At 46.6% G+C, this 25,787-nt stretch overlaps 1 protein-coding gene across 3 annotated transcripts in view; it reads right to left on the reverse strand.

Annotated features, from left to right (window-relative positions):
• Positions 1-17,999: 17,999 nt before the first annotated feature.
• LAMA3 (laminin subunit alpha 3) overlaps positions 18,000-25,787 on the reverse strand; it is a 276,218-nt gene continuing 268,430 nt past the window's right edge. For all 3 annotated transcript variants that reach the window (XM_058692496.1, XM_058692495.1, XM_058692499.1), the window contains 5 exons: positions 23,916-24,075; positions 23,686-23,816; positions 21,187-21,280; positions 19,872-19,991; positions 18,000-19,144 (listed from right to left, as the gene is read on the reverse strand). In XM_058692496.1, coding sequence (XP_058548479.1) covers positions 18,999-19,144; positions 19,872-19,991; positions 21,187-21,280; positions 23,686-23,816; positions 23,916-24,075 — 651 coding nt within the window. In that variant the 3' untranslated portion in view covers positions 18,000-18,998. The remainder of the gene's footprint in view (positions 19,145-19,871; positions 19,992-21,186; positions 21,281-23,685; positions 23,817-23,915; positions 24,076-25,787) is intronic.

Genomic DNA, 25,787 nt, shown 5'->3' on the forward strand with positions numbered 1-25,787 from the left:
TCCTTATTATCCAATTCCATGCAGGGCCTAAGTCTCCCTTGGGCATCTTTGTTTTAGAGCCCATGCTTTCCACAGATTCGCCGTATGGAGTCGTGAGGGGAAGTGTTGGGTGCTGCTGCGAGGCGGCCTTGGCCATGTTGAGGGCTTCCCCGCGGAGTCTTTTTCCATCACTAATGCCTGCCGTGCAGCTGTCTGCCAGAGCGAGCCCTGCAGACAGCTGCCCACCCACTGCCTGCCCGGGAATCAACTGCAAAAGTCCCAGGTCACAGAAGCATTAGAGCTGAGCCCTGCTAGCTGCTGCCTGGGCTGCTATTTATAGAAATCCCTCTGGTACAGCAGATACATGCACCCAAGAGGATTTCTGAGCTGGAAGTAGGTTTCCTGTCACTTACGGCTTCTGATAGCCCTTGTTATGAATCCTTCTGAAGACTGTGACCTGCACGTTTTCAGACCTGAGCAGGGCAACGAGTAGTTATTAGAAAAGACACAGAAAGGGGCCATGGGCTCAGTCCTCCAGCTAAGCTCTTGCGAGCTCTCCACCACCAGGTCCACCACAATCTCTCAGAATCCACGCTGCCTTGCGAATTGTTGGACAACTCCCTCATAGGGGTTAGAAGACCTTTAAAGATGCACTTACACAGTCTTGAGGATTTGAAAGTGGAAGGAAGGTGAATAATTGGACAATTTTGTATGGCATAGACTTATACTTAGTAGTAGCCGCAAAGCTCCCTGTGGGGAAATTTTGATGATAGTATTTTTTATTTTTATTAAAAAGAATTTTTTCTAACGTTTATTTATTTTTGAGACAGAGAGAGACAGAGCATGAATGGGGGAGGGACAGAGAGAGAGGGAGACACAGAATCGGAAGCAGGCTCCAGGCTCTGAGCCATCAGCCCAGAGCCCGATGCGGGGCTCGAACTCATGGACCATGAGATCGTGACCTGAGCTGAAGTCAGACGCTTAACCAACTGAACCACCCAGGCGTCCCTACGATAGCATTTTTTATAATGCAGATGACAATACCGGTGGTGACATAGGTAATGTTATTTCTTTACCAGTGTCAGTTTAGTAAAGATAGTGATACTAACACTAATTACTATTAGAAATTCTAATAAATGTAGTAATAGTAGGTAATAATGATAATACAGGTAATATTATTTCCTTAGAGGTATCAATTCCATCATCAGGCTAATACATTTTCTAAAGATCTTAGCTCATTAAAATAGCTGGGCTCCATCTCATTGTAATAAGGTTTAAGGCATTAAATTCCTTCCAAATAACATAAATCATGGTGGCAACTTTCAAAATAATCAATAAAATACATAATTAAGAAATGATCACACAATCCTAAATTACCAGATGCCAAGAGCATGTTAATTATTCATTTGATAAAAGTATAGGCTTATTACAACCTACAAATTTGCCTAGAAGTCTGGAGTTTCAAGAATCTTAGTTGCCCTTTGAATCAATTCCAGAATCATTGAAGACTAGGTATATGGGTACAGTGGGGTGGGGAATAGGAGAAATACGCAGGTCAGTAAAAAGTATATCGCTTGTCTGAGTTTGGGTGTCCCATAAGCAATGCCTGAGACAAGGGCTGGGCTACTTGGAATTACTACCCTGGGAAGTAGGACTTAGGGAGTGGAGAGAGGGAAGAAGGAAAACCCAGTATAAGTGCATATTACTAAGGGGATGGAGTATATTTGTTATCAATTGTAGTTTGTGGTTATAAGTTAGGGCAAACGAAGTGGCATACCACGCCACGGCTTAGCTGCACAGTTTAAATGCATTATCTTACCGTTCTGTAGAGAGCTTATGTCCAACTCAGGTCTCAGTGGGCTAAAATCAAGGTCTTGGCGAGACTGCGTTCCCTCCTGGTGGCTACAGCGGACGACTCTTTTCCCTTCCTTTTCATTTCTAGAGGCTGCTGACATTCCTTGGTTTGTGTCCCTTTCCCCCATCTTCAAAGCTGGCAACATCACATCTCCCTGACCCTTTTTCTGTCATCAAGGCTTTTCTGAACATAGCTGGGAAAAATTCTCTGCTTTTAGGGACCCATGTGATGAGACTGGGTCCATCAGGATATTCGCCTCAACTCAAGGTCCTTCGCTTAATCCCATCTGCAAAGTCTCTTTTGCCAGGAAAGGCAACATTCACAGGTTCTGGGGTTAGAGCATGGACATCTTTGGGGACGTTATGCTGCCTCCAAGAGGGGGCAATGGGCACTAGACAGTGGGGGGAGGGCTCTCTTCCACTGGTACTCTGAGGAGCATACAGAATGCCAGAACCGTCCACCTGAAGGAAAGAGGTTGGAGAATTTACCCACCAGCTCCCAGGCCCCACTGGCCAAGGCCTCCTCCTGAAGATAATTCACCACACCTCCAGTTGCTCCTGGATGGGGCCGGTGAGCTCTGGTGTGTCGGGGCACAGAGATCCCAGACCCTGTCAACACAAACTGACAAGAGCTGACCGGGGAGGGTCTCCCACAGCTGCTCTGAAAACAGAGGTGGCCAAGAGGGTGTCATTTGGGTGGTGGGCAACTGCTACATCCAGGGAATGATGGCACTTGGTGGCCTATGCATCACTTAGGTCTAGAACGTGGATGGAGCTCAGACCGAGCCCCATCATGCACTGTGAAGGCTTCACAGGTGTTAACCCTTCCCTAAGCCTCAATTTTTCCCATCGTTAGAGGGAGACCACTAAGGACCACACGGAGCAGTAACAGGTATTAACTGCCCTAACACATGCAGGGCCACTAATGTGTAGTGACCGGTCATACAAATGGCAGCAGGAATTTTTACTGATCTGCCCACAGAAGCATATATTGGTTTCCAGGCACTGGGTCTGTATCTTTGAACGAGACGGGCAAGGTCTCTGCCCTCATGGAGCTTCTCTTCCAGTGGGAGAGATAGGCAATAAACAAGTAAATAAATGTCAAGGCCTTACGGATCACGGTTGCTGCGGTAAAGGACACGAATAGGGTGACGCCACAGAAAGGGGCCGGGATGTGGCAGAAACTGCCCAGGGTCGCGCCCCCTCCCGCCCCTCCCCCCTCCACCTTTCTGTTCTCACAGAACCTAGTGCATTCAGGCAGCATGTGGGGGTTCCTTGACTGTGAGAGCAGAGCCCCTACACCAGCCTCAGGGGTGAATCACGGTTGTTCTGGATCAGGTATGGTCATCCCATTCCCCTTGGCGAGAGACTGGCATAAAAGCAGACGCTAGACCCAGTGAGATTCAAGGGGCTGCAGGGGGTAGGGGTAAGTGAAGCCCCTGCCCGTGCCTGGTGAGGTGAAAGCCTTTTGCCTTCTCGCCGTTCTTCCTGCTTCAAACAAAGTGAGTGAGCCATCTGGACCGGCAACAGCTTCTTCAGATCATAGAAACAGCAAAAGCATGAAGATAAAAATCTGACAGAGCAGCTCTGCGGGCTGAGTCCTTGATGATGTTGTGAAGCTGCTGGAGCAAAGCCAGTAACTACTTCTCAAGATGGCTCACGCAGGAAAAGGAAATCTCTTTCTCTCTCTCTCTCTCTCTCTCTCTCTTTTTTTTTTAATGCTCCAGCTTATCTGGTTTTCTATTGCTTGCAGCTGGGCACGCTCTTAGCCAACGCAGGTATTCCAGAGGTGGTTTTAATTGGAGGCCTGAAGGGTCAGCGATGGAAAGAGCCAGGGAATGGGGCGCCTGGGTGGCTCAGTCGGTTAAGCGTTCAACTTCAGCTGAGGTCATGATCTCACGGTTTGTGAGTTCGAGTCCCACGTCAGGGTCTGTGCTAACAGCCCGGAGCCTGCTTCAGATTCTGTGTCTCCTCCTCTCTCTGCCCTTCCCATGCTCATGCTTTGTCTCTCTCTGTCTCTCAACAATAAACATGGGGAGGGGGAGACAGGGAAGAAGTGAAGTGTGTGATGGAGATGTGGGTGGCCGGAGGGGCACCGAGATGGGGGGATAGGAGTCTAGTGAGGTGGTCAGAGGGCACCCTCCAGGGCCTTGACTTCACAAAGAGGAGGAGTTTCAGGGACAACATAAAGGTATATGATGTTTCTAAGCAGGGGAATGACAACTGGTCACAGGGACTTGTAAATTCCACATCCTTTAACGCAGAAACAGAAAAAAACATGAGACTTATAATTTTGATAGGGCTATAAAAATAGAGTTATTAAAGATTATACTGAAGCCAGAAACTGCAGGCCTCTAATAAGAACTTGTTAGCAAAGAACCCTGTGAAGGCAAGAGACTGAGGACTAGTTGTCTTGGGAAGACAAAGCCCTGAGCTAGAAAGCCTTTTACAACTAATTAATTGTTAAGGAGAAAGGCTAGCAGTATTAATAGGATATTTGACTTGCAATCTTTAGAATAGAGTCCTAACCCATGTTGGGGTAAAGGACCCATGGTGTCAGATGGACTTGTTTTGTACTTGGCATTATGAAAATGTCCTGGCCAGTCCCTAAGAATTATTTTAGAGACAGCAGGACTTTAAAAGTGTAATACTATCTCCTTCAGCATGAAACCATCAATCCTAAAGCAACATATTTAATTGATTGGCATAGAAAACTGCACTCAGCCCACTGTTTATAATTCCGAAGGGAAATGAATTCTTCCTTTTATTTATTTATTTATTTATTTATTTTTGTAAGAAAGTATCAACGCTTCAGCTTTCTCCCTTCAGGCCTGATTGAAATAAATGGCTTCAACACATTCGTTGTAATAGGTAAGTATCTCTAACATTCATTTCTTAATAGTGAATTCTCTTGACAAATGTACCTGTCTGACGTGTTACCAAAAATCACTCTGGCCACAATGAGCAGAATAATTTATAAGGAGGCACAGCTGATACAGGATGCTCAGGGAGGAGGCTCCGACAGCAGCATAGGAGAAGGACTGACAGCCTGATTTGGGGGCACAGTGAGGACCCAAACATGAGGATAGATTTGAGATGTAGTAGAAAGTGGAACTGAAATGGCACGCTGAAAACACCAAAGACGAGTCATGGGATTTTGGCTTGAGCACCGAGATAGACAGTGATGCTATTTACTGAAATTGGGACATTGGGGAGATGAAAAGTTCTGGGTGAATAAGGAGTTTAGGTTCAGGTGTATTTCAGCTCAAGGTGCCAGTTGGTGTCCAAGCGGAGCTACAAAGAAGCCAGTAGGCTGTACATACGTCTGGAGTTTCACACTGAAGAAAATACATGTGGGGCGCCTGGGTGGCTCAGTTGGTTAAGTGTCTGATCCTTGATTTTGGCTCAGGTCATGACTGTGAAGTCATGAGTCCCGTGTTGGGCTCCACATTGGTGCATGGAGCCTGCTTAAGATTCTCTCTCTCTCTCTCTCTCTCTCTCTCTCTGTCCTTCCCCTCTTGTTCTCTCAGGAGAAGGAGAAGGAGAAGAAGAAGAGGAAGGAGAAGAAGACTTAGAAGAAGAAGAAGGAGAAGAAGAAAGTGTGTGCACAGGAAAGGGATCTCAGGTGGGGCTCCAGGGGCAGTCCAATATTTACAAAAGTAACACCACCCCCATTCAGGGAGTAATTTATAACCAGAAAGAATAACGTCAACCAACTTTTCTGGGCAGAAATATACTCTCTCCTTTCTTGGAAGCCTTGCAAATGCAAAATCTGGTTCAGGTGTATCCTACTGTAGACTCTGGTGCTCTATCATTTCCAAAAGACCCTCCATTAATTACTCAGGTACACATAATGGAAGCTCATGCTGGCAGTGACTACCCAGGGTCAATTGTGGACAGCAAAGCCCTATTAACTGTGTGACTCAGATTGTTGAAAGCTTGCTCTATCTTGGGTGACTCAAAGTCCTTTGAAAAGCATGCCTTTGAAAGCAGATGTAGCGTTTGGGCGATGTTTTAGTGCTCGGATGTTGGAGTGCTATGCGGATTTTTCTATTCGTGTGCAGAAGTCACTCCAATCAAGAGAGGAGGAGCCTACAGGAGGGAGGCTGTGTTGAAGCGGTCAGCTCACTAGGGCGCTAGCTGCTTTTCATAAACCTGGGACTGGGCTGAGATCAGCTCCAGGAAGTGGACAGTCCTGTGTCTGTCAGCCCAGAACATTGAGGGGGGAGGGGACACGCTGAAGAAAGTTATTTTGGTGATTAATTAGCATTTTCAGCCCAAGTCTTTGGCTTAATGATCTGTTACAAGTATGCTAATTTTACCGGCTGTCCTTAGGTAGCTAAGTTTACCCCTAAGTTAAACGTTAAGAGCTAAGTTAAGCTTCCATCTAGAATGGAAGAACACTTTCTAGAGGAAGTAAGAATGCTCCCTCACCAGAGGGGAAGTAGGACTTTGTTTTAGTCCTCTGTTCACAGCCTTTTCTAACTCACTTTGGATGGATGTGTAAATCAAGGCTGCGCAGATAGTGACACTTCCCTTCCCTATCACCGCAATGCCATTGAAACACAGTGGGAAATGGAAAATCCCTAGGGGGTTGAAGATTAGTAGGTTAGACTAGTGGTTATTCATGCTTTTGGAATATTCTCTTAAAGAACTTCTTTTGTTTTTGTTTTTTTTTTTCAACGTTTTTTATTTATTTTTGGGACAGAGAGAGACAGCGCATGAACGGGGGAGGGGCAGAGAGAGAGGGAGACACAGAATCGGAAGCAGGCTCCAGGCTCTGAGCCATCGGCCCAGAGCCCGACGCGGGGCTCGAACTCACGGACCGCGAGATCGTGACCTGGCTGAAGTCGGACGCTTAACCGACTGCGCCACCCAGGCGCCCCCCTTCTTTTGTTTTTGAACACACCAATGCTACCATAAATAAGATGTGATGTTTCCCTCTCGTGTGTCTGCTTTCATGACTCAGGGGTGACCCTGGGGGTGTGTATTAACATAGAGGCCTTGGGGCACCTGGCTCAGTAGGTTGAGTGCCCAACTCTTGATTTCGGCTCAGGTCACGATCTCACGGTTCGTGAGTTGGAGCCCTGCGTAGGGCTCCATGCTGACGGTGCAGAGCCTGCTTGGGATTCTCACTCTCTCCCTCTCTCTCTCTCTTCCCTTCCCCTGTGCTTTCTCTTTCTCTCAAAATAAATAAACTTAAAAAAATAAAATGTAGGTCTTATTATTTTTTAGGTATGGTGAGATCAGCAGATGAGGAGACAATTGTCATTGAAAACATAGCTTGTTATTCTCATGGATCCCAATAGAAGGGGACATACCACACCATGGGAGGTGGAGACATCAGGGTCAGTTGGGAGGCAGCAGGAGAGGGGACAGATGGGGGCAAGAGCCTTCACTGTGCTTTCTGTGGAAGAAACAGGTGTGGCCAGGTAAGCAGAGTTGGGAGTGTCTGGGTTGAATAATTTCAATGGACTCAGTGGTTAGAGCCTCTCCCTAGCTCTCCAGAACTGGTCCTGGGTGATTGGGACAGGGGGATAATGGCCCTGAGGGTGAGAGCCACAGAAAAGGTGGTGGGATGTGGGGTCTAGATTGGGGGGTTAGCATCTGAAGGGCACATGCTCGCAGGTGATTCCTTCCCTGTCTCGAGCTGACCCTGGGAGATCCAGTCCCCGCAGGAGCCCCAAGTCTTCCCTCCCCCAGGTCAGAGCATCCCAAGCACATGGTTAACACAATGTGAGTCACAGTTCCGCGAGGACTGCACATGTAACCTTGGTACTTACTCAGTTTCCTCCTCTGCTAAATAGAGTACTAATACCCGACTCTTAAGGATAATTGTTGAGATTAAATGAGACTGTATAGTCAAGAGGTTAGCACAGTGCCTGGCACCTGCCTGGTGCCCAATAAATGGTACACGCGTTTTTGTTTTTGTTTTGTTTTGTTTTTAATTAGTGGCCAAATCATAAGCACTGGTTACAGCAGTCTGAATTGTTTTAGCTAGAGAAGATTTTGGATTGTTTCATAGGTACTGAGCGTGGCAGGGCAGCTATGCTCTAGAAACATCTCCTTTTCTTAGCTAGAAAGCAGTTCTCATCAGAACCCAGGGCTTTCTTTTCTCTTTTCAATTATTTTAAATGCTCAAGAGTTGCTTTGCATATAGGTGATGGGGTCTCTTCGATAAATTCATAGGTTGACCCGAATCCACTTACCTGGGGGAAACTTTGGACCCAGGAGAGTGATTCCCTTAGTGTTTGCCAAATAGTTGAATAACCAAGCCTTTTCTGAAAGTCTTCTATTGATTGGTTAATGGATCAATTTCTCATTAACCTTTAGTAATAAAATACATGATGCTATTGAGAGCGAGGTTTGGGATCCTTTACATTTTATTTCATCTCCCACACGTGCCACTTCTTTCTTTCCTTCCTTCAATGAATATTTATTATGCCCGAGGCACAGGGAGGAAGCAATTTACATAAAAGAATTTAATGGGAGGAAGCAGGACAAAGGAAGCTCAGAGTGCATCACATTTTCTTGCTGTGTAACCAGTGTTTGCTTTTATTTTAGATTTCTCTCCATTTTTGTGAGTGTGTAAATGAAATTACTAAACGAGGCAAATGAAGTCTGAGGGCAGGGAATGGCTGCCTCTGCTTTAAATTTCCCTTTCCTTTGACGTGAGGGCTTTACTCAGCTTGTAATTACTCTGCCGTGTCTTCAGACCAAATGATGTTAGCTCTTGGCTTTGTGCAACAACTGGCAACACAAAATAACGTGGATAATAGGACTTGAAATAGCCACTCATCAGCCAACCCCCTCGGCCTTCATCTTTCCCTGCAGCCCCAGCTCGTCCTGGTCAAAGATCAGAAGCAGGTCAGGACCACACGTTCTCTAGAAAAGGCCACGATCTTTCCAAACCTAGTCCCTGCTGCTTCTCTTCATATATCCCGCAGCTTGGTCTTTGCAGTTTTTGTCCTGTGCTGGGACCCAGTGCCAGCACGGAGTAGGGGGAAATGCCTGTGCTCTGAATCAGAGCACCTGGCTTTGAACTTGAGCAAATTGCTAAAGCTTGCTGAGCCTTGTTGGTCTGTAAGATGGGGCCAACGGCACCCACAGTCAGATGTGTTTCTGAAAGAGATCACACTGCTGTCCCTGACTTTTGCAGAACATCTTCTGGGGCTGTGGTGGCTTCCCTTGGTGTATAGAGCACAAAGGATTTACCGGGCAAATGCACCCTCTTCTGTACCAGGCAGAACTTTGACTCAAAGCTGCTAAAGTAGGCTGGGTACCGTGTGAAACCTTTTTTTTTTTTTTTTTTTTTTTACTTGTTTAACATTTATTTATTTTGAGAGAGACAGAAAGACAGAGACAGAACATGTGCGGGGGAGGGGCAGAGAGAGGGAGACACAGAATCTGACGCAGGCTCCAGGCTCTGAGCTGTCAGCACAGGCCCCAGTGGAGCTGGAACTCATGAACTGCGAGATCATGACCTGAGCAGAAGTTGGACACTCAACCAACTGAACCACCCAGACGTGCCCCCACATGCGTCTCAAGGAATCTTTTATCCTTTTTATCTTAGGGTTGGGGGGAGCCAGCTTTTTCTTCTTCTCCTTCTCCTTCTCCTCCTCCTCCTCCTCCTCCTCCTCCTCCTCCTTCTTCTTCTTCTTCTTCTTCTTCTTCCCAGCTTAGAAAACCTGCCCAAGACTACAGCACCAACCTGTATCAGGGCCAGGTCTCCAGCCCATCTGCCAAGCCCAAAACCCACACTCTTCCCTCTACATCTCCGTTTTATACCGAGGGCACGAAAGGGACCCACTTTAGTGGTTGAGAGATTAGTGAGAGCTCAACAACAAAACAAACAGTAGCAGCAACAAAACAAACATGCTCCAGCTCACACTGGAGAAAGTGCTCTAGGGCTCTCGGGCTTCTGTGCCCTTCAGTGTAGGTCATCATAGCAGGTGGTTCCCCTGCCTCCCCCATCCGCTGCCTGAACTTGTTGGATCCTCAGTTATTATTATACCCACATAACTCTGCTCTGTGGCTCCTCACAAAAGATTTTGCCACTCTTGTGGCAAAGAGCGACAGGTGGGGACCGACAGGCAGCATCCAGTGTGCAGCTTGCTTGCTGTGTGACTCCTGGGTGAAATCAGGATGGAGCCAGTGGAGGGGCTCCTGGGTGGCTCAGTCGGTTGAGTGTTCGACTTCAGCTCAGCTCCTGATCTCACGGTTTGTGGGTTCGAGCCCCATGTCGGGCTCTGTGCTGACAGCTCAGTGCTTGGAACTGTTTTGGATTCTGCATCTCCCTCTCTCTCTCTGCCTCTCCCACACTTGTGCTCTGTCTCTCTCTCTCTCCCTCAAAAATAAATAAAATGTTGGGGCGCCTGGGTGGCGCAGTCGGTTAGGCGTCTGACTTCAGCCAGGTCACGATCTCGCGGTCCGTGAGTTCGAGCCCCGCGTCAGGCTCTGGGCTGATGGCTCGGAGCCTGGAGCCTGTTTCTGATTCTGTGTCTCCCTCTCTCTCTGCCCCTCCCCCGTTCATGCTCTGTCTCTCTCTGTCCCAAAAATAAATAAAAAATGTTGAAAAAAAAAATTAAAAAAAAAAAATGTAAAAAATCTTTTTGTAAATAATAATAAAAAAAAGGACGGAACTGGTGGAGACATGGCTTAAAGATGCCAGCAGAGCGCCTCCTATTACCACATGCCAGGCGGCAGGCTCAGCCATGAGAAACCTGGCAAGTTGGCTGGCTCAGCCCCCTGCCCCCTGCTGTCCTCATCCCACACCCAGCATCGATTGTGCCAGTTCCCAGGGTGGCAGCTCCTACGAGCTCTGTGTCCCGGAGGCAAACACTGAGACTTTGCTGTGCGAAAGCTTGTAGCAACTGGGCAAATACTTTTCAAAGAATGCCTGCAGCAGGCAGCAAAGCATGGTCAAGTTCAGAGGAAGGCAAGGAGTCCGCTTCCCCTTCCCTGACCCATAGTAAGGGTCAGCCTGTGAAGAGCCTCAGAGGGGAGAAGAGACGCGAAAGGGGGTGGTAAACGGGACCACGTTAGGGAGCCCCTAGGAGTTGTTATCTGAGAGTTTTCAACCACATCCTGTGCTAGGCAGCCCCCAGTGGACAGGACAGATACATGGTCCGAAGCAGCTGATTTTATTCAGAGAGCTGTGGAGTTCCTGGGCTGCATCCCTGGCCTGAGGCAACGGGACAGTTTAGCGGTCCTCCTCTTCCCAGGACCGAAACGTCACTGCTGAGGGCACGTTCGGCACACTCTACACTGGTGAGACCTGTCACACACTGCCTGTTTCCATTTCCCTGCCACCTTATCTGGAACACCCATTCTCTGTTGCCAGTTGAGAGAGAGAGAGAGAGAGAGAGAGAAAGTAACCCTTAGGACCCACTACCAACTACATGGGAGCCAGGAAAATCTGCCTTGTTCCTGGTGCCTTTTCCTACTCTCTTTCCAGGAGGGGCCCTGCGAGTGTAATGAGCAGCACCCACATTTCAGTCAAGTTAAGTACCTCCCATCCCTCATGGGATGCTCTCTTGCTGAGAGAGACTCATAACTGTAATAGCCAGATGTGGTCGTCCAGGTATCGATGTATTGCTGTGCTCTATGTGCCCATCCACCCCTTCCCTTCTACCTAAAACACTATTTGAGGGAGTCATTCAACCTCAAGACTTTGTAGAGATTCAAAGCTTTTGTTGAAAAGGACACTGTAAAATGAAAGCTATATTAAGCTGTAATGAAATGAAAGCCACAGTTAAGGAAGCATGTATAAAACAAAGTTCAAAAGAGTTTCAGTGGCCACCTCATAAAATTCCAGTTGTTGCACGCCAAGCCACTGGAAAGGACTCTCCCCTGAAGCATGACTAACGTCAGGGGATCCGGATCCCAGCTGTACATTAGAATCACTTGGGCTGCTTTGAAAATGACTTAATGTCTTGCCTCGTGCAAGATCAGATCTCTGGGGGTGTCTGGGGGATATCTGCATTGGAAAGAACTACCCAGATGCTTCTGTTGCACACTGCAGATTGGGAACCACTGGATGAGATAAGCCAAAGGCTGAAAAAGTCAAAAACAGAATCCAAAAGACTTATTCTTCATTTCTCTACCCATTGAAGTGTTAGGTGAGTCAGTGCCACCAAAAATCTACCTAAACACATGTCCTACGAGAAGCCCCAAATTCTCCCCAGTAACCATTGTGCATGTACCTGGCAGCTGATCATTGTCCACAATGTTCATTCACATTTTCTCTCCTGTTCTCGAGCCTCCTTCTGAGACCACCTGATCTAATTCTCTGGGAAAAGAGAAATCCCTAAGTTCCCCCACATTCACCTCCTCTTCTTCAGGCTCAAGAGAAAAGCACTCCCTTCTCTTTTATCAAGTCTACTCCCTTCAAGTTCATTCCATGCCCCTGGCCATCAAACACCCTCCCTCTGTCCTTCACCTTGAACCTCTCCCTATAAACTAACTCTTTGCCAGCATACAAAACACTCCATTCTGCCTTCTGAAATCAAAACTAACAAAGCAATCCACCTCAATCATCTGTCCCCCAGGTTCTTTCTCCGTTTGATCATAATCGAACCACCTGAAAAGAGGAATTCCCACGAACTGCCAATACTTCCTCACCTCCCATTCGCCCTTCTAGGGTCTACCGGACTCCAGCCTCCAGCCCTGTCCCTCCACTGAAATTCCCCTCACCAGAGATACCTACTGCCTCTAACTTGCTTCCTCCAATGCCTCACAGCAGCTAGCAAGGTATCGCGTGCTCCCAGGATCTGGCTCCTGGCCAATACCCACCACCCTGCCCCACCCCCACCCCATTACGTGAATCTGCCTCCAGTGGTCACAATACCCAGGATTCTCTTAGATTCCCCTAAGTCACGCTTACTCTCTTCTCTGTGCCTTTGCACATGCTTTTCCCTCTGCCTGTAATGTTTGTTCCTATGGTGTTTGTCTCTGAATTACACACAACTTAGCCTAGATGCCTCTGCCTTTTTTCTTTTTTTTTTTTTTTTTGAGAGAGAGAGCGAGAGAGCAGAGGAGGGGCAGAAAGAGAGAGAGGACAGAGGATCCAAAGCGGGCTCCGTGCTAACAGCAGAGAGCCCGATGTGGGGCTCAAACCCACAAGCCATGAGATCGTGACCTGAGCCAAAGTCAGGCACTTAACCGACTGAGCCACCCAGGCGCTCCCCAATAACCTTTTCCCATCTCAGTGCTGTCATGGTTTTGTAACAACTATGGTTTGAGTTTCAGGGCATCTGGTTCCCTGGGGTCTTTACAGTCACAGAGAGCACAGCCAGAAAACATATATAGTGTGGTCAAAACCCAGGACAAGATCTACCCTTTAGAGGGTGTCTAAAGTTTGGGGTCCCCTGAAGCAGAGACTGAGCAAAGATTTGAATGCAGGTCGTTTATTTGGGAGGTGACAGAAACACCAATAATGAGGGGGGAAAGGGAAAGAGAAGACATGGAAGGAAAGGCAGCCAATGACGTGAGCTCTCTGAGCCAGTTGCCACTGTGGGCGACTGCAGAGGAGGCCTGCGGGACAGACCCGGGGAACCAGCATAGAACACACACTTCCAACAAGGGTGGGAAAAAAAAAAAGACACTAATTCCCAAGAGACACTGGTAAGGGACACGCCTGGGGCATTAATCCCGGAACAGCTGGCTGACCTATGGCACAAGTGCACAGCTGCCTTCGGCAACCAAAGAAAGGCCTCAAAGACACGTGGGTACTGGCATTTGGAAGCGAGGGCGGCCAACCCTGAGGGGGTGAGAGCGAAGGGGAGAGGAGCTGGCAACAGGCAGCCGTTACCACAAAGGTTTCTTCACCTGAAACAGATCTTGCTTGTGCACGCAGCAGTGCTATAAACACAGGGGGGAAGCTGACTTCCTCCACGGGTTTCCCTAGAAAGGCAAATCAGGGAGAGTGATAAACAGAAGTTCCAAGTAGAACAGAAAACTTCCGCATCAGGTTTCTGGCTTTCATACTTCTGGACGTTTGAATTCCTTTCCTGGAAAAAACTAGACCCATAAGGAAGAATCTGGTGTTTGAGAGTGTTAATACATCTCACTGAACTCTCAGAGAAGGCTTGTGAAGTAAGGGATGGAACGTTTTTGTCCCTCAAACTTCTAGAAGATTCTAAGCCATACGACGGAAACCTTGCATGCTTGAAACTCAACTCAAATTATAGGCCCAGGACAGCAAGGAGTGGCTCAGATTCAAAGGACTTCCAAGAGCCGAAGTGTTTCCTGAAGGTGGGGGGAGGGGGATGGTGGCTTTCCCAAGGGACTTCCCTCTAATTGTGAGGAAGTGGGAAGAGACAGATTACGGGGAACAGTAGAGCAGGAGACAAACCCCACTGGGATCTGGGCTTGGCAGGAGCTGTCACAGCAGCAGCTGGGTAGTTTTGGTGCAGGAAGCAAGTCAGAAGTCCCACGGCACTTCAGCCCATGAGGGGCCTCCCCTCACCAAAGACACTGCAGAAACATGACATTAAGGATCTTATTCTCTGTTGACAGTACTGTAGTTGAATGCTAGATATGCTCACTTATTTTCCAGAGCACAGGCTATTTCTGAGGAAGTATATTTCCTGCAGGAATAGTTAAGTACTGATATTTGCCTTAAAAAAAAGAATTTTTTAAAAATATTTATGTTTGTGACAGAGAGACAGAGACAGACAGAGCCTGAGCAGGGGGGTGGGGCAGAGAGAGAGGGAGGCACAGAATCCAAAGCGGGCTCCAGGCTCCGAGCTGTCAGCACAGAGCCTGACACGGGGCTTGAACCCACGAGCAGTGAGGTCATGACCTGAGCCGAAGTCGGATGCCCAAATGACTGAGCCACCCAGGTGAACCCTGATAGTTGCCTTCTGAACGGACAACATGCCAAGCTACATCACCAGATACCCCAGCTCCATTCTAACTGTCCAGGAATGCATGCTCCCTGAGTATGAAATGATTGAAAGGTTAGCGATTAATTAGCAAAAGCCTTTTGAGCAAGGGATGGTTTAATCAGTGTGTGCTGTGCTATCTGTGTGCATTCACAAAGACTGAAGCGCTGCAGAAAGTTCCGGTCCTTCCCTCTCTGAAACTCTCAGTTCTCATCTTATCAAGGACTCAATGTAGAGTAAAATAAACCACACATTCAAAATTTATGGGGAATAAAACCTTCTGGCAGTGGAAAGGTACACTTCACATTCTGAGGTCATAGAAGCCTTTATGAACAAAGGAGAAAAGAAACATTTTCAGTAAATAGTATCCATCATCTCAGGACTCTGCCCTCTGGGAAACTGATTACTCCTCACCCTGAGGATGATTAAAGGAGATATTCCAATTTTGTCTCTACTTTCTACACTCAGGCTACAGACATTCTGCTAGAATTTCAATGGCGAGGAATTAAGTTATATTGTTATATTGTTATATTCCAAGAAAGTGGAAACATGACCTATCTGTCACCTGCCACCAGTGCTATTATGACCATTATCACTCATGAAAAGAAAAAAAAGTGTCCGTTTTGGATTTTTCCCATGGGGGGAGGGTTGGGCAGGGCGATGAGGGGGATAGCGGCTCGAGTTTCTATCTGTGTAAGCCCTGGAAATTTTGCCTCAGTGAATCCTTAAGTTTCAATCACAAAGAAATCAAACCTATAAGATGGAAGAGGAAGCCCCTGGCTGCCCAGAGAGCACAGTACATTCTTCAAGCGCTCGGAGGAGTGCCTTGTTCCCTTCTGGAAGCATGTCCAAGGCTTGGCACCGGTTTGGAGCGCTCTGAGAGCGGCACGCTCTGCAAATCTGGCTGTCTGGGGCTTAGCATGGGTTCTTAGGGACAAATGATAAAGCTGCCCGTGTTTTAAGTCTTAAGGTGTTGTGCACAGTCACCTAGAGCCCTATCAGCTGACCATGCTGTGATTCCAGGCATGTGATTTGGGCTCAGATGAGCCCAGAGCATGGTGGCTGTCTATGGGCTGGCTTGCTCCAGCAGCTGCTCCCTGTCTTGAAGACCAGGGGCAGATGTTGGTGACTTTATATTTAGCGGCATCAGACCCAAGCCCAGTTAAAAAAGATGTGAGTGCAAGTGGATATATAACCTCTTAGGGGAAAAAAAAAATGTGGCAATAGCTCACCATAAACATGAAAATGTTCATATCCTTTGACCGGGTAGTTTTACTTCTAAGTATAAGAAAATAAATAAGTATATATTCCCTGCCAGATTCATTTTAGTGTTGCTTATGATTACAAACAGTTGAAACAACCCAGCTGTGTAAGTGGTTGGAGGTTGGTTAAATACATTATGATAAATTCATTTGATGGAATGTTCTACAGTCAAAGACCTGGGAAAATTCACCATATAGTTTTTAAGACCACATAAAAATACATACAGCATAATTGTAATTTTGTAAAGAAATACATGTGCATTTAAAATGAATACAGGGTGCCTGGCTGGCTCAGAGGGTTGAGCATCCAACTCTTAATTTCAGCTCAGGTCATGATGTCCCAGTTCGTGAGATGGAGTCCCTAGCTGGGCTCTGTACTGACAGCATGGAGTCACTGCCCTTTCTCTCTCTCTCTCTCTCTCTCTCTCTCTCTCTCTCTCTCTCTCTCTCTCAGAGCTAAACAAACTGAAAAAATTTTTTTAAAAATAAAAAGAATATAGACATGTAACTAAAGACCTACAGGTTTCTGAGTGATGAGCTATGGGTGATTTTTATGCTTTTCTGCATATTCTGATTTTTCTATAATGAACACATATGCCAGTTGTATTCAATACAATAATGCTATTTAGAAGTGGTTCCACTCATATGCTGGCTTTAAGCCTATCATTTGTAAGAAAGAATCTGGCCAATCTGGGGCTAGCACTGACTTACCTAAAGTTGGAGAGCCCCGAGAGCTGGGAGAGAGACAGGAGTCCATGTGGTAGGGAGGGCAGAGCTGGGGCTTGGGGATTTTGCAGCACAACACGGCATGGGGGGAGGCACAGAAAGGAGCTGAGTCAAAGGTCTCTGTGGGGAAGTGAGACCACTTCCCACACGGGAGGAGGGGAACGTCAGCATGTTCTGTCCAGGGCCATCGTCCTCTGCCACGGGGTTATTGCCAGTGTGACAAAAACTCAACCCCCCTTGTACTGAGAAATGAGGTCAAGAGGTGCCCTGGGAGATGCTACAGGAAGCGGCCCATGAAGGCACACGCATGACTGCTTCCTAGTCACCTGATGTCCCTGAAGTGACTGTTCATGGAATAGTGCCGTGCTGTTGGCTTTCTCACAGTGCAGGCCCCATTTTCCCCTGACCGGAAGGACACCAACTGTGGACCTCTCATGAACTGGCCAGAGCCGGCCACCAGTGCACCCACTGTCCCTACTTAGCCTCTCATCCCAAGGTCAGCCCAAGTTGTGAGAGACTTTGAGCCAGGGAGAGGACACCAGTGATAGTATCTGTATGGCACTTCACAGTTTACAAATAATTGCGCTGATGGTTTAGTTAAGTGCTGTAAACGTTCCTTTCAGGGAACACACATTTACGATCTGAGAACAGGCATGCTGAGGGCTTTCTGTTTCCTTAACTGTCATTCAGTCTGTGACACTCTGTGCCTTCTGGTGGCTGGGATTATACTCAGAAAAGGCAGATGGACAGCTGGTCTTCAAGGTACTACAAAATGGAAGGAAAACCAGCGGTATTAGGTGAATTTGCCGTCCCTTTATGATGAATCTAGGAAGGGCTCAGGAATAATCAGCCTAATAAATAACTCTGTAGAGTCAATTAGATTAACACCAGGAAGCCAAAGAGAGAACCACCCATTTAGTGTAGTTAGTGCCAAGACGGGTAAAATGGATGCTCTTCATGAAGACTCAGAATCTGGGTGGTAAATAACTGACGGAAGTTTCCAGTTAAAAGTCAATGTCTTCAGAAAACATATAACTTAAGGTCATGTAATTCAATCCCTGAGTCAGCATAGTATCGCTAAGGCCTACCAGCCAGCCACTGTTGAATACTCCCTGTAATGGGGAACCTGCTACCTCTCCTGGAGAATATTCCATGGTTGCACAGACACAGGTGTTAGAAAGCATGCCCACAGGACTGCAGTGTGACGGCCAAAGAAGAGCACTGAGTTGAAGAGAATGTGGCTCCATTTCAGAGGTGGAGGGCAGGTAGGTGTTAAGGATACCACAGAGGATGACCATATCCAAAGTTTAGATTTATTCTTTTTCTTCTGAGGGACAAACACTGTGTAGAAGACACAGAAATGCTTACATAGTCTTCTTCGTTAGGAAGAGCAGTGCTGGTTAATTATATTGGTCTAGTACATGTCTCATTGTTTTGTAGATTAAACAGGAAGCGATTCCTCCTTCCTGTTGACTTCTGTTAGCTTGCCATGCAAAGCTTTAATTATAGAATGTATATCCATCTCATCTCCCCTATTGGATAGTTTTTGCCCTCAAGGAATTGATAGTCATAATCTAGACTTGGTTGGTAGCAGACTGTACATGGGAAGCCAAGGGGAAATACAGGTCCATTAATTCGGTTTGTTCGTTATTTACTATTTTGTGAATATTGTGTGTCTCCCAAGTTGGACTGCATATTGCTTCAGGGCAGGAATTATGTCTTCTGCCGGACGGTATAGCCAACACTGAGCACACACAGTGCCACACAAGTCTGTGCTTCATAATTATCTGTAGAAAACTGTGTTGTGGGTAGCACACTGAACAGGTGCTGAAGAATTAGTATGATTAACAGTGGCCAACAAGCCATTGGCTTAATGCTAATCAAACGTCCCCATTTAAAGAGTACACTGCATTTATTTAACCCCATTAAGTTACAACCCCATGACACATGTCAGTTTTTGTGTTTTTAAAGTGCTTTAAAAGATATTTATTTTTTTACCAGGTGGAAAATAATGTCCTTTAAAAGGCATTTAATGTTTAGTTGAAAATGATATTACCAAAGCATGTAACAAGTTGTTCATCACCTTCAAGACATGGAATTTTTATAAATACACAGGTAACACTGAGTGCCAAAAGGATGGGTGTGCATGGTCAGAGTATGAAATTAGACTTGCTATTCATCCCATCTAGATGGTGTCTTAAGTCAAGAATGATCTTGAGCAGAGACAGGGAGGTATGTTGGGTAACTGTGCTTTTGAAGGTGACTTCCCTTGCTGTCTGATAGGTTTGTGTTAGTGATCAGGACAGCCATTCAGACTGACAGATCCCTGGACGTCCATGGCTTCAGTGACAGGGACAGGAATGTGGTTGACTTGAATATTCTTCAGACAGCCAAAAAATGATTTCCACACAGGGAGCTTCAGCGTCTTCAAGTGGGCTTCAAGAGAAAAGGAGAGGCATTCCATGAGTGTGAATGTGCCCAATTTAGAAAATCATCTTATTAGAGCTAAAGGGACCGAGGATCTCAGGCCAGCCAGTCACCTCCTCCTTTGAGCTGGCACCCCACGTCCCTGCCTGCTGTGATAAATCACCAACAAGGCTACTTATTCTTCAAGTTCTTCAAAGAAGCAAATTCCACAGCCCAAATCAATAGATAATAACTCTGAACACTAGTGCTTTTTATGGGTCATGGAAGACCCATAAAATTAACAAACTCTCCGGAGGAACATCAAACAAGGAAGAATGACAAGGCTCTTTCCAGGCAAAATTCCAGAACCTGCCTGGTTCTCCCATTCTGGCCCCGCAAAGCTTAATAACTCGTCAGTAAAACTAAATGTCTGGGGAGGAGAGACCAGTTTTTAGCCCCTTTCCTGATTCTTTGCTGCTATCAGGCTTCTAGGTAAAGGTAGCCTAAGAGAGGCTTATGAACGATAGGCTTGGGACAGGAGAAGCAGCAGCAATGTGGCCTGGGCTATACAATGTGCCCATTGCTACCAATTGGGTTTTCCCATGTGTTGGAGCAAAGAGCCTCACTGTCTCCACTGTCCAGCCAACGGCTGCCCAGCTAATAACCCATGGCTGGGGCACTGATTTGTTTGGTTAAGATGGAAATGTTAAGAGCTGACGTGGGGCAACGTGGGTGTAGAAGCCAGGACAAGAGTTACCTGGAATGCCTCCAATGTGCAGTGGCTCCTGAGTGCTGGCAGGTGGGAAGGGGAGCCGTCCAGCTGTGTAGCTATTCTCTGTGTCCAGTTCCAGGTGCAAGATGTGTTGTTTTACGGTGACTGGTGGGAGAGGAAGCTGGTCAGGTTGATTACCTGAGGACAGCCCTGCCCAATGTTTAATGACTACACTAGAGCTTCACCACGGGCTTCCTTTCAACCCAGGAATAGTGCTGTGGGAACACTATTGCTAGGAATTCCGTCAACCTAGACACAAATTCAACTAGTTTTTCAACACTAAGTGGGATGTAGATGCTTTCACATACGTTGCAGGATTTAATCCTTCAAATGAATCTGTGAGGAAGATATGGTCACTCTTCTTGCCCAGATAAGCGATTGTGACTCTCAAGCATTGAGGAGCCTGACAAGACGGCTTGGTTATAAGTTGAATGAGTTGGGATTCCAGCTGCTCTCTCCAGAAGCTATCTTTATTTCACAAGATCTTAACTTCCTTCCAGGGAGACGCTGACTTCTGAAAACTGAGTCGCTCTTGACCCTCCAAATAGAATTCCTCCAGTGTGAGCAATCCTAACCAATTGCAATGTAGTCAGCATTCAAATTAGACAAGAGACTACTCTTCTTTTTTGGAAAGGTATGTTAGCCAATACGGTTTAATATATTACCAAACTAATGTGCACAAGTTATTCATAAAACAGCAGATTTGGTTTGGGAGGCTATGCCCAATCTCCTCCCAGTGGTTTGTCTAAATCGTTTGCAGTAGTATTAAATGGACTTGAACAATAGCAAGAGCAAAGACTTCCTGGGCACTTACTGCATATTGGACACTGTTGTGCACTTTACATACACTGTCCCATTTGATTTTCACCACCCTGGGAGGTGGGCCCTATGTTTATCTCCATTGTGTTGAGGGGGGAAACTGAAGATAAAGAGCAATTAAGTGGCTTGCCCAAGGTCACTTAGGTAAGGGCCGGAACTGAGATGTGATCTCTGTTCCTTTTGATTTCAGAGCCAAAATCTAAATCATAATGTTATACCGCCTTGAAAACACAGATTATCAGTTTTCTGAGCTCAAAAAGAAAATTCTCTGTATGTTACAGAGAACAGGTTGCAGCAGCCACGAATTACATAAATGCAGCCTGGGCTGGGAATGGACATCTTCTCACCATGTCAGTCTGGTGGACTGAGCCGGGTCATATGCTAATGGATTGATAAAGCGAGGCTGTATCTGGGACATTCAAATCCAGATGGAAAGAGACACTGTTTCAAGGTGTGAACAACAGGCCACTGGACATCATACCTGTCACCGAGTGCCACCGCCCGTCACACAGAGACTGCTTTGGTGTAACTGATGTCAAGATGCCCCCCGCCTCACTGTCCACAGAGGCCGTGACCTGGAAGACACATGCATTTTCCTATTTCCTTCAGAAAGGCTGCTGGAGCCAACTTCCCTGCCTTCTTTCCTTCCCACCGCTTGTCACCCTGAGGGCCCTGAAGCACCTTAGACGTGGCCCCTCCCTCTCCCACCAGGTGATCACAGGAGTGCCAAGGCTTTGCAAGAATCTCTCTGCTGAGTCCCTTCCAGGAAGCAAGCTGCAAACCCAAGGCCAGGCCTGAAGTTGCTGCCAAAGGTGACGAGCTCTTCCCTCCCAATCCAAACCCCTCCTCTGTCAGGCTCTACTCAAAGGTTACTGATCAGCAGGGAAGATCCTCCTCAAGCTATTGATAGGCAACTGTGGCCACAGTTCTGTTTAGAAGGATGAAAAATTTGGAAGGCAAAAATGCTGGTTGAGGCCTACGCCCTGCTGCGAGGGCCAGACAATTAGAATAATTCCATGAATGCATGCCTTAGGGTTGTAGCTCAAGGAATTCAGCAAGCTAACTGATTGCACTTGTACTGGGCACGTGTCAGGGGTCAGGCACTCATGCTAGCATGAAGAATCCCACAGTCCCACTCTCTGGACCAGGGCCAAGGGCTGAACCAAGGTGAACAAATACCAGGACTAAAATAAGCAAATTGGTAACTAATTTGCATTTAATTTGCATGTAGCTAGACAGCAAGGCCAATTCTCAGGCAATTTTCCAGCTAAACAATGTCACTGCTGTTATGAAGGTCATCGTGTCTTGATTTTTGCGTATGCGATTATTTCCTCTCCAGAAGCTCTCGTGGAGCCCTACCGCCCCGCTCCCCTGAAAAGCCAGCCTTCTCTCAAGGCCAGCAAGCAGGTAGTTGCTTGCTCCTCTCGCCTACCAGAGGTCTGCTCAGACTTAAAGGCTGCACCTCAAATAGAATATGTTCTAGGAGTTTGGGCTATTTTATTTCCTCCTCTAGTTTCCCCCTCACAGTTAAGCTGTGGAAGGGTAGAAGTAAAGGAAAATGGCATATTATGGCTAAATAGAAGATCACAGGCCCAAAATGGAGCCACTTAGGCCGACTCACCAAACCAGTGCTTAATATCTAACCCAACTGAAGCTTCAACCTTCCCCAGAAATGTGGTCTTGATAGGTCAGTCAGGAATTTTCTGAACAGCACCAATGACAACCTGTCACATGGACTTCTCCAACCCCCCAAAGAAATGTAAGGAAATCTACCTAATAAGACGCTTTTCTCTAAATGGAAGGTAACCTTGCCTGGAACAGTCCTTTCTTTTCTTTTGCTAATGAGTTCCTTGCCCCCTGTCATTCCTATAAAAACCTTCCATTTTGTACAACTCCTCGGAGCTTCTCTCTATTTGCTAGATGGGATGCTGCCTGATTCATGAATCAATTAATAAAGTCAATCAGATCTTCAGATTTATTCGGTTGAATTGCTGCTCTTTAACATTATCAATCTTAGCCTTGAGGCCTTCCTGGAACGATTTGGTTTTTAAAAGAGTTTTTGAAAAGGAAAGAGATACAACCTGGTGGTGAAACTAGGGTATTGGCCAGGCCCCCGAGTGACGGGCAGGATGAAGCAGCAGAAGTGTCCACTGAAGGAGGAATCCCTTTAAGCCAAAGGAAGCCTGGAGCGGAGAGACCCGGGGCCAGCTTGGCTGCAGGGACCAGATAGGCTGGTGAGTGGTATAGGGAGCATAAGGGAAATCTGAAACTGATTCAGTGGATACCAGGCCGTGGGCGTGGGCATGACATCGTGTAGACAGCCGGTGAGAACAACTATCTCATGAGTTCTGGTGCTGCCCTTATGAATAAAAGTAGAGATATGACAAGGGTGAAGGGGAGGAGAGAAAAATGAACATTTATTGCGTATCATAGTTGCTATTCTCTTGTCAAAAGCCCTGAGATATAAACATTATTATCCACATTTTAAAGACAGACAGAGTCTGAAAGAGGTGAAGTAACTTCTCCAGGGCCATATAACTAAGTGGTGCAGTTAGAATTCAGCCCAAGATGATGAACAGGAAACACAATGACCAAATGACTTGTTAAAGGAAAATAGTAAGTTAGCCCTCAAGTCGGGTCTCTATTTTTTTTTTTTTTTTTTTTGAGAGAGAGAGCGTGAGAGGAGGAAGGGCAGAGAAGGGCGGGGAGATGGAGAATCCCAAGGAGGCTCCACACTGCCAGTGCAGAGCCGGGACCCAGAGCTCAAACCCATGAAGTTGTGAGATCGTGACCTGAGTTGAAACCAAGAATCAGATGCTTAACCAACTGAGCCACCCAGGCGACCCTGAAGTCAGGTCTCTTAAAACAAGATTGGATCCCACTCCGTCACAACTCCACCTACTGTGGTCTCCAGAAATGAATGGGGTCCTAATGCAAACCCATAGATCCCGTCCCCCCGCTGTCATCAAACTGTACGCACCTTTCCTGCCTCCATATAAACACATAGGTGCTTCCCGGACTGACTTCCGATGTGCATTAGGATGCCAGTGAGGCTTCTTGGGCGAATGCTGAAGACAAGCTTAAATTCCGGCCCCAATAACACAGAGTTAGCTTCCAAAAGAAAGTAAAACAGTTAAAACATCGTAATTCAAGAAAAAGGATGGAGTTCTTCAGACTCAAAGACATAAACTGTTCCAAATTGCCCCTTACCCAGGATGATATGACCTCCTTCTTGGGAGAAATAAATGCCTTTCTCCACAGAGCCACTCAAGCAGGGGGACACAGCAACGCTTGCAGCAATGGTGTTTAGGGGTTTCAGATTCAACTGAAAGTTCCTCAGGCACCCCACAAAGCTGTTTGGGGGGAGGCTCTGCAACCAAGCAGAAGAGAAAGCAAACTTTATTAAGCCACAACTCCCAGAGACATATGAGCAGCCAAGGTTAAAGGCAGGGCAACTGTCTGCCAAAGGGGTTTGAGGGGGGCGGAATTCATCCATCCTGCTTCAGAGAGTCAGGTGGGCCTGACTGTTGCATTTGGCTCCCTGCTCACACTGCCTAGAAAACCCTGGATACCAGACGTCCGGTGGGTGGCCGAAGTTTGAGGCCAAAGTTTGAGGGCACCAAGTGGTATGTATGCAAGGGGCAAGGGCAGTGGAGGTCGCTAGCTAGTGCTGGTCAGTGACCTGACCCTGGTCCACATGACAGGGCTACAACAAGGGAAATCTCCGCCTTCCAGTATATAGATATCACTGTCTCTTTGCAGGTACAAACCACTTCTTAGAGTTTGATGAGCCTATGCGATTGCTTAATGCAGGGCAGCTGACTGAAAAAGAGGCCAAAACATTCCAAAAATAATAAAGTGCAAAAAAGCTTCCTAAATTGTTGGGCTCAGTGCACCACCAACAAATCATGAATGCTGTGGAGTTAAAATAAGACACAAGGCATAGCATCAGTGGGCATGCATGGAGCACCCAAAGGTGGCCTGGAACAAGGGCTCCTCACCTAGGGCCCCTGCGTGCACCTCCAGGGTTCTGTGATCTCTTAAATTATATAGCAGATGCTCTCTGCATGTGCATTTTCCTGGGAAGAAAGACTACCTTTCCTCTTTAAATTTTTTAAAATTTATTTTTGAGAGAGAGACAGAGCATGAGTGGGGGAAGAACGGAAAGAGAAGGAGACGCAGAATCCGAAGCGGGCTCCAGGCTCCAAGCTGTCAGCAGAGAGCCCAATGAGGGGCTCGAACCCACGAACTGCCAGATCGTGACCTGAGCCGAAGCCAGATGCTTAACTGACTGAGCCACCCAGGTGCCCCAAAAGACTGTAACTTTTAAAATTTTTTTCAAAAAAAAATTGAAGAATCACTGAATAAAATCCTTAGACTCCCTTCCAAAATAAATGCTTTTAGGACCCTGGAATCCTACACAACAGATGCACTATGTGATCATTTTAAGACATGGTGATATTAGGGATGCATATGGTGTCAGTGTCAACAATAAACTACCGACTGGACTCCCTATGAAATTCTTAGTTTCTTAAAATTTACCACCTTATGCAATGAAGAGCCTGTATCTGAAACCAAGCTCAGACTCTGCAGGGAAGGCCATCGCCTAACACTGAATCCCTAAGGGCGACTGCAGGTTGTGGTACTCAGAGGCAGACATTGACTGGATGTTGCCTGCCCTCTGAAACGATGTGGAGCAGAGTAACCCGTGGTTTGCATCCTCGGGTGGAGGGGATGTTGCAAAAAGAAACTTGGTTCCTAAGAATGATATAAGTGGGGTACTACAGATTGTCCCATAGATTAGGATGCTGACTATGACTTATCCAGCACAAAAGAATATCCATACTGTGCTCTTGAATAGCTACCCCATCCTGTGATTTCTCTGAGAGGGAAATAGTTACATACAGAGGTTACAGAAAAGCAAACATTTACATTGAGGATTCTCCTTAGCAATTAATGCTATATATTATGCATGTATTATACAATATATCACATATATATTATATATCATATAATATTCATTATATAATGCATATTATAGAATATTATATGTAGTATTAATATATGGCAATTATATATAAC

The sequence above is a fragment of the Neofelis nebulosa genome, chromosome 11, assembly GCF_028018385.1.
Source record: "Neofelis nebulosa isolate mNeoNeb1 chromosome 11, mNeoNeb1.pri, whole genome shotgun sequence".
In the NCBI taxonomy this organism is placed as follows: Eukaryota; Metazoa; Chordata; class Mammalia; order Carnivora; family Felidae; genus Neofelis; species Neofelis nebulosa.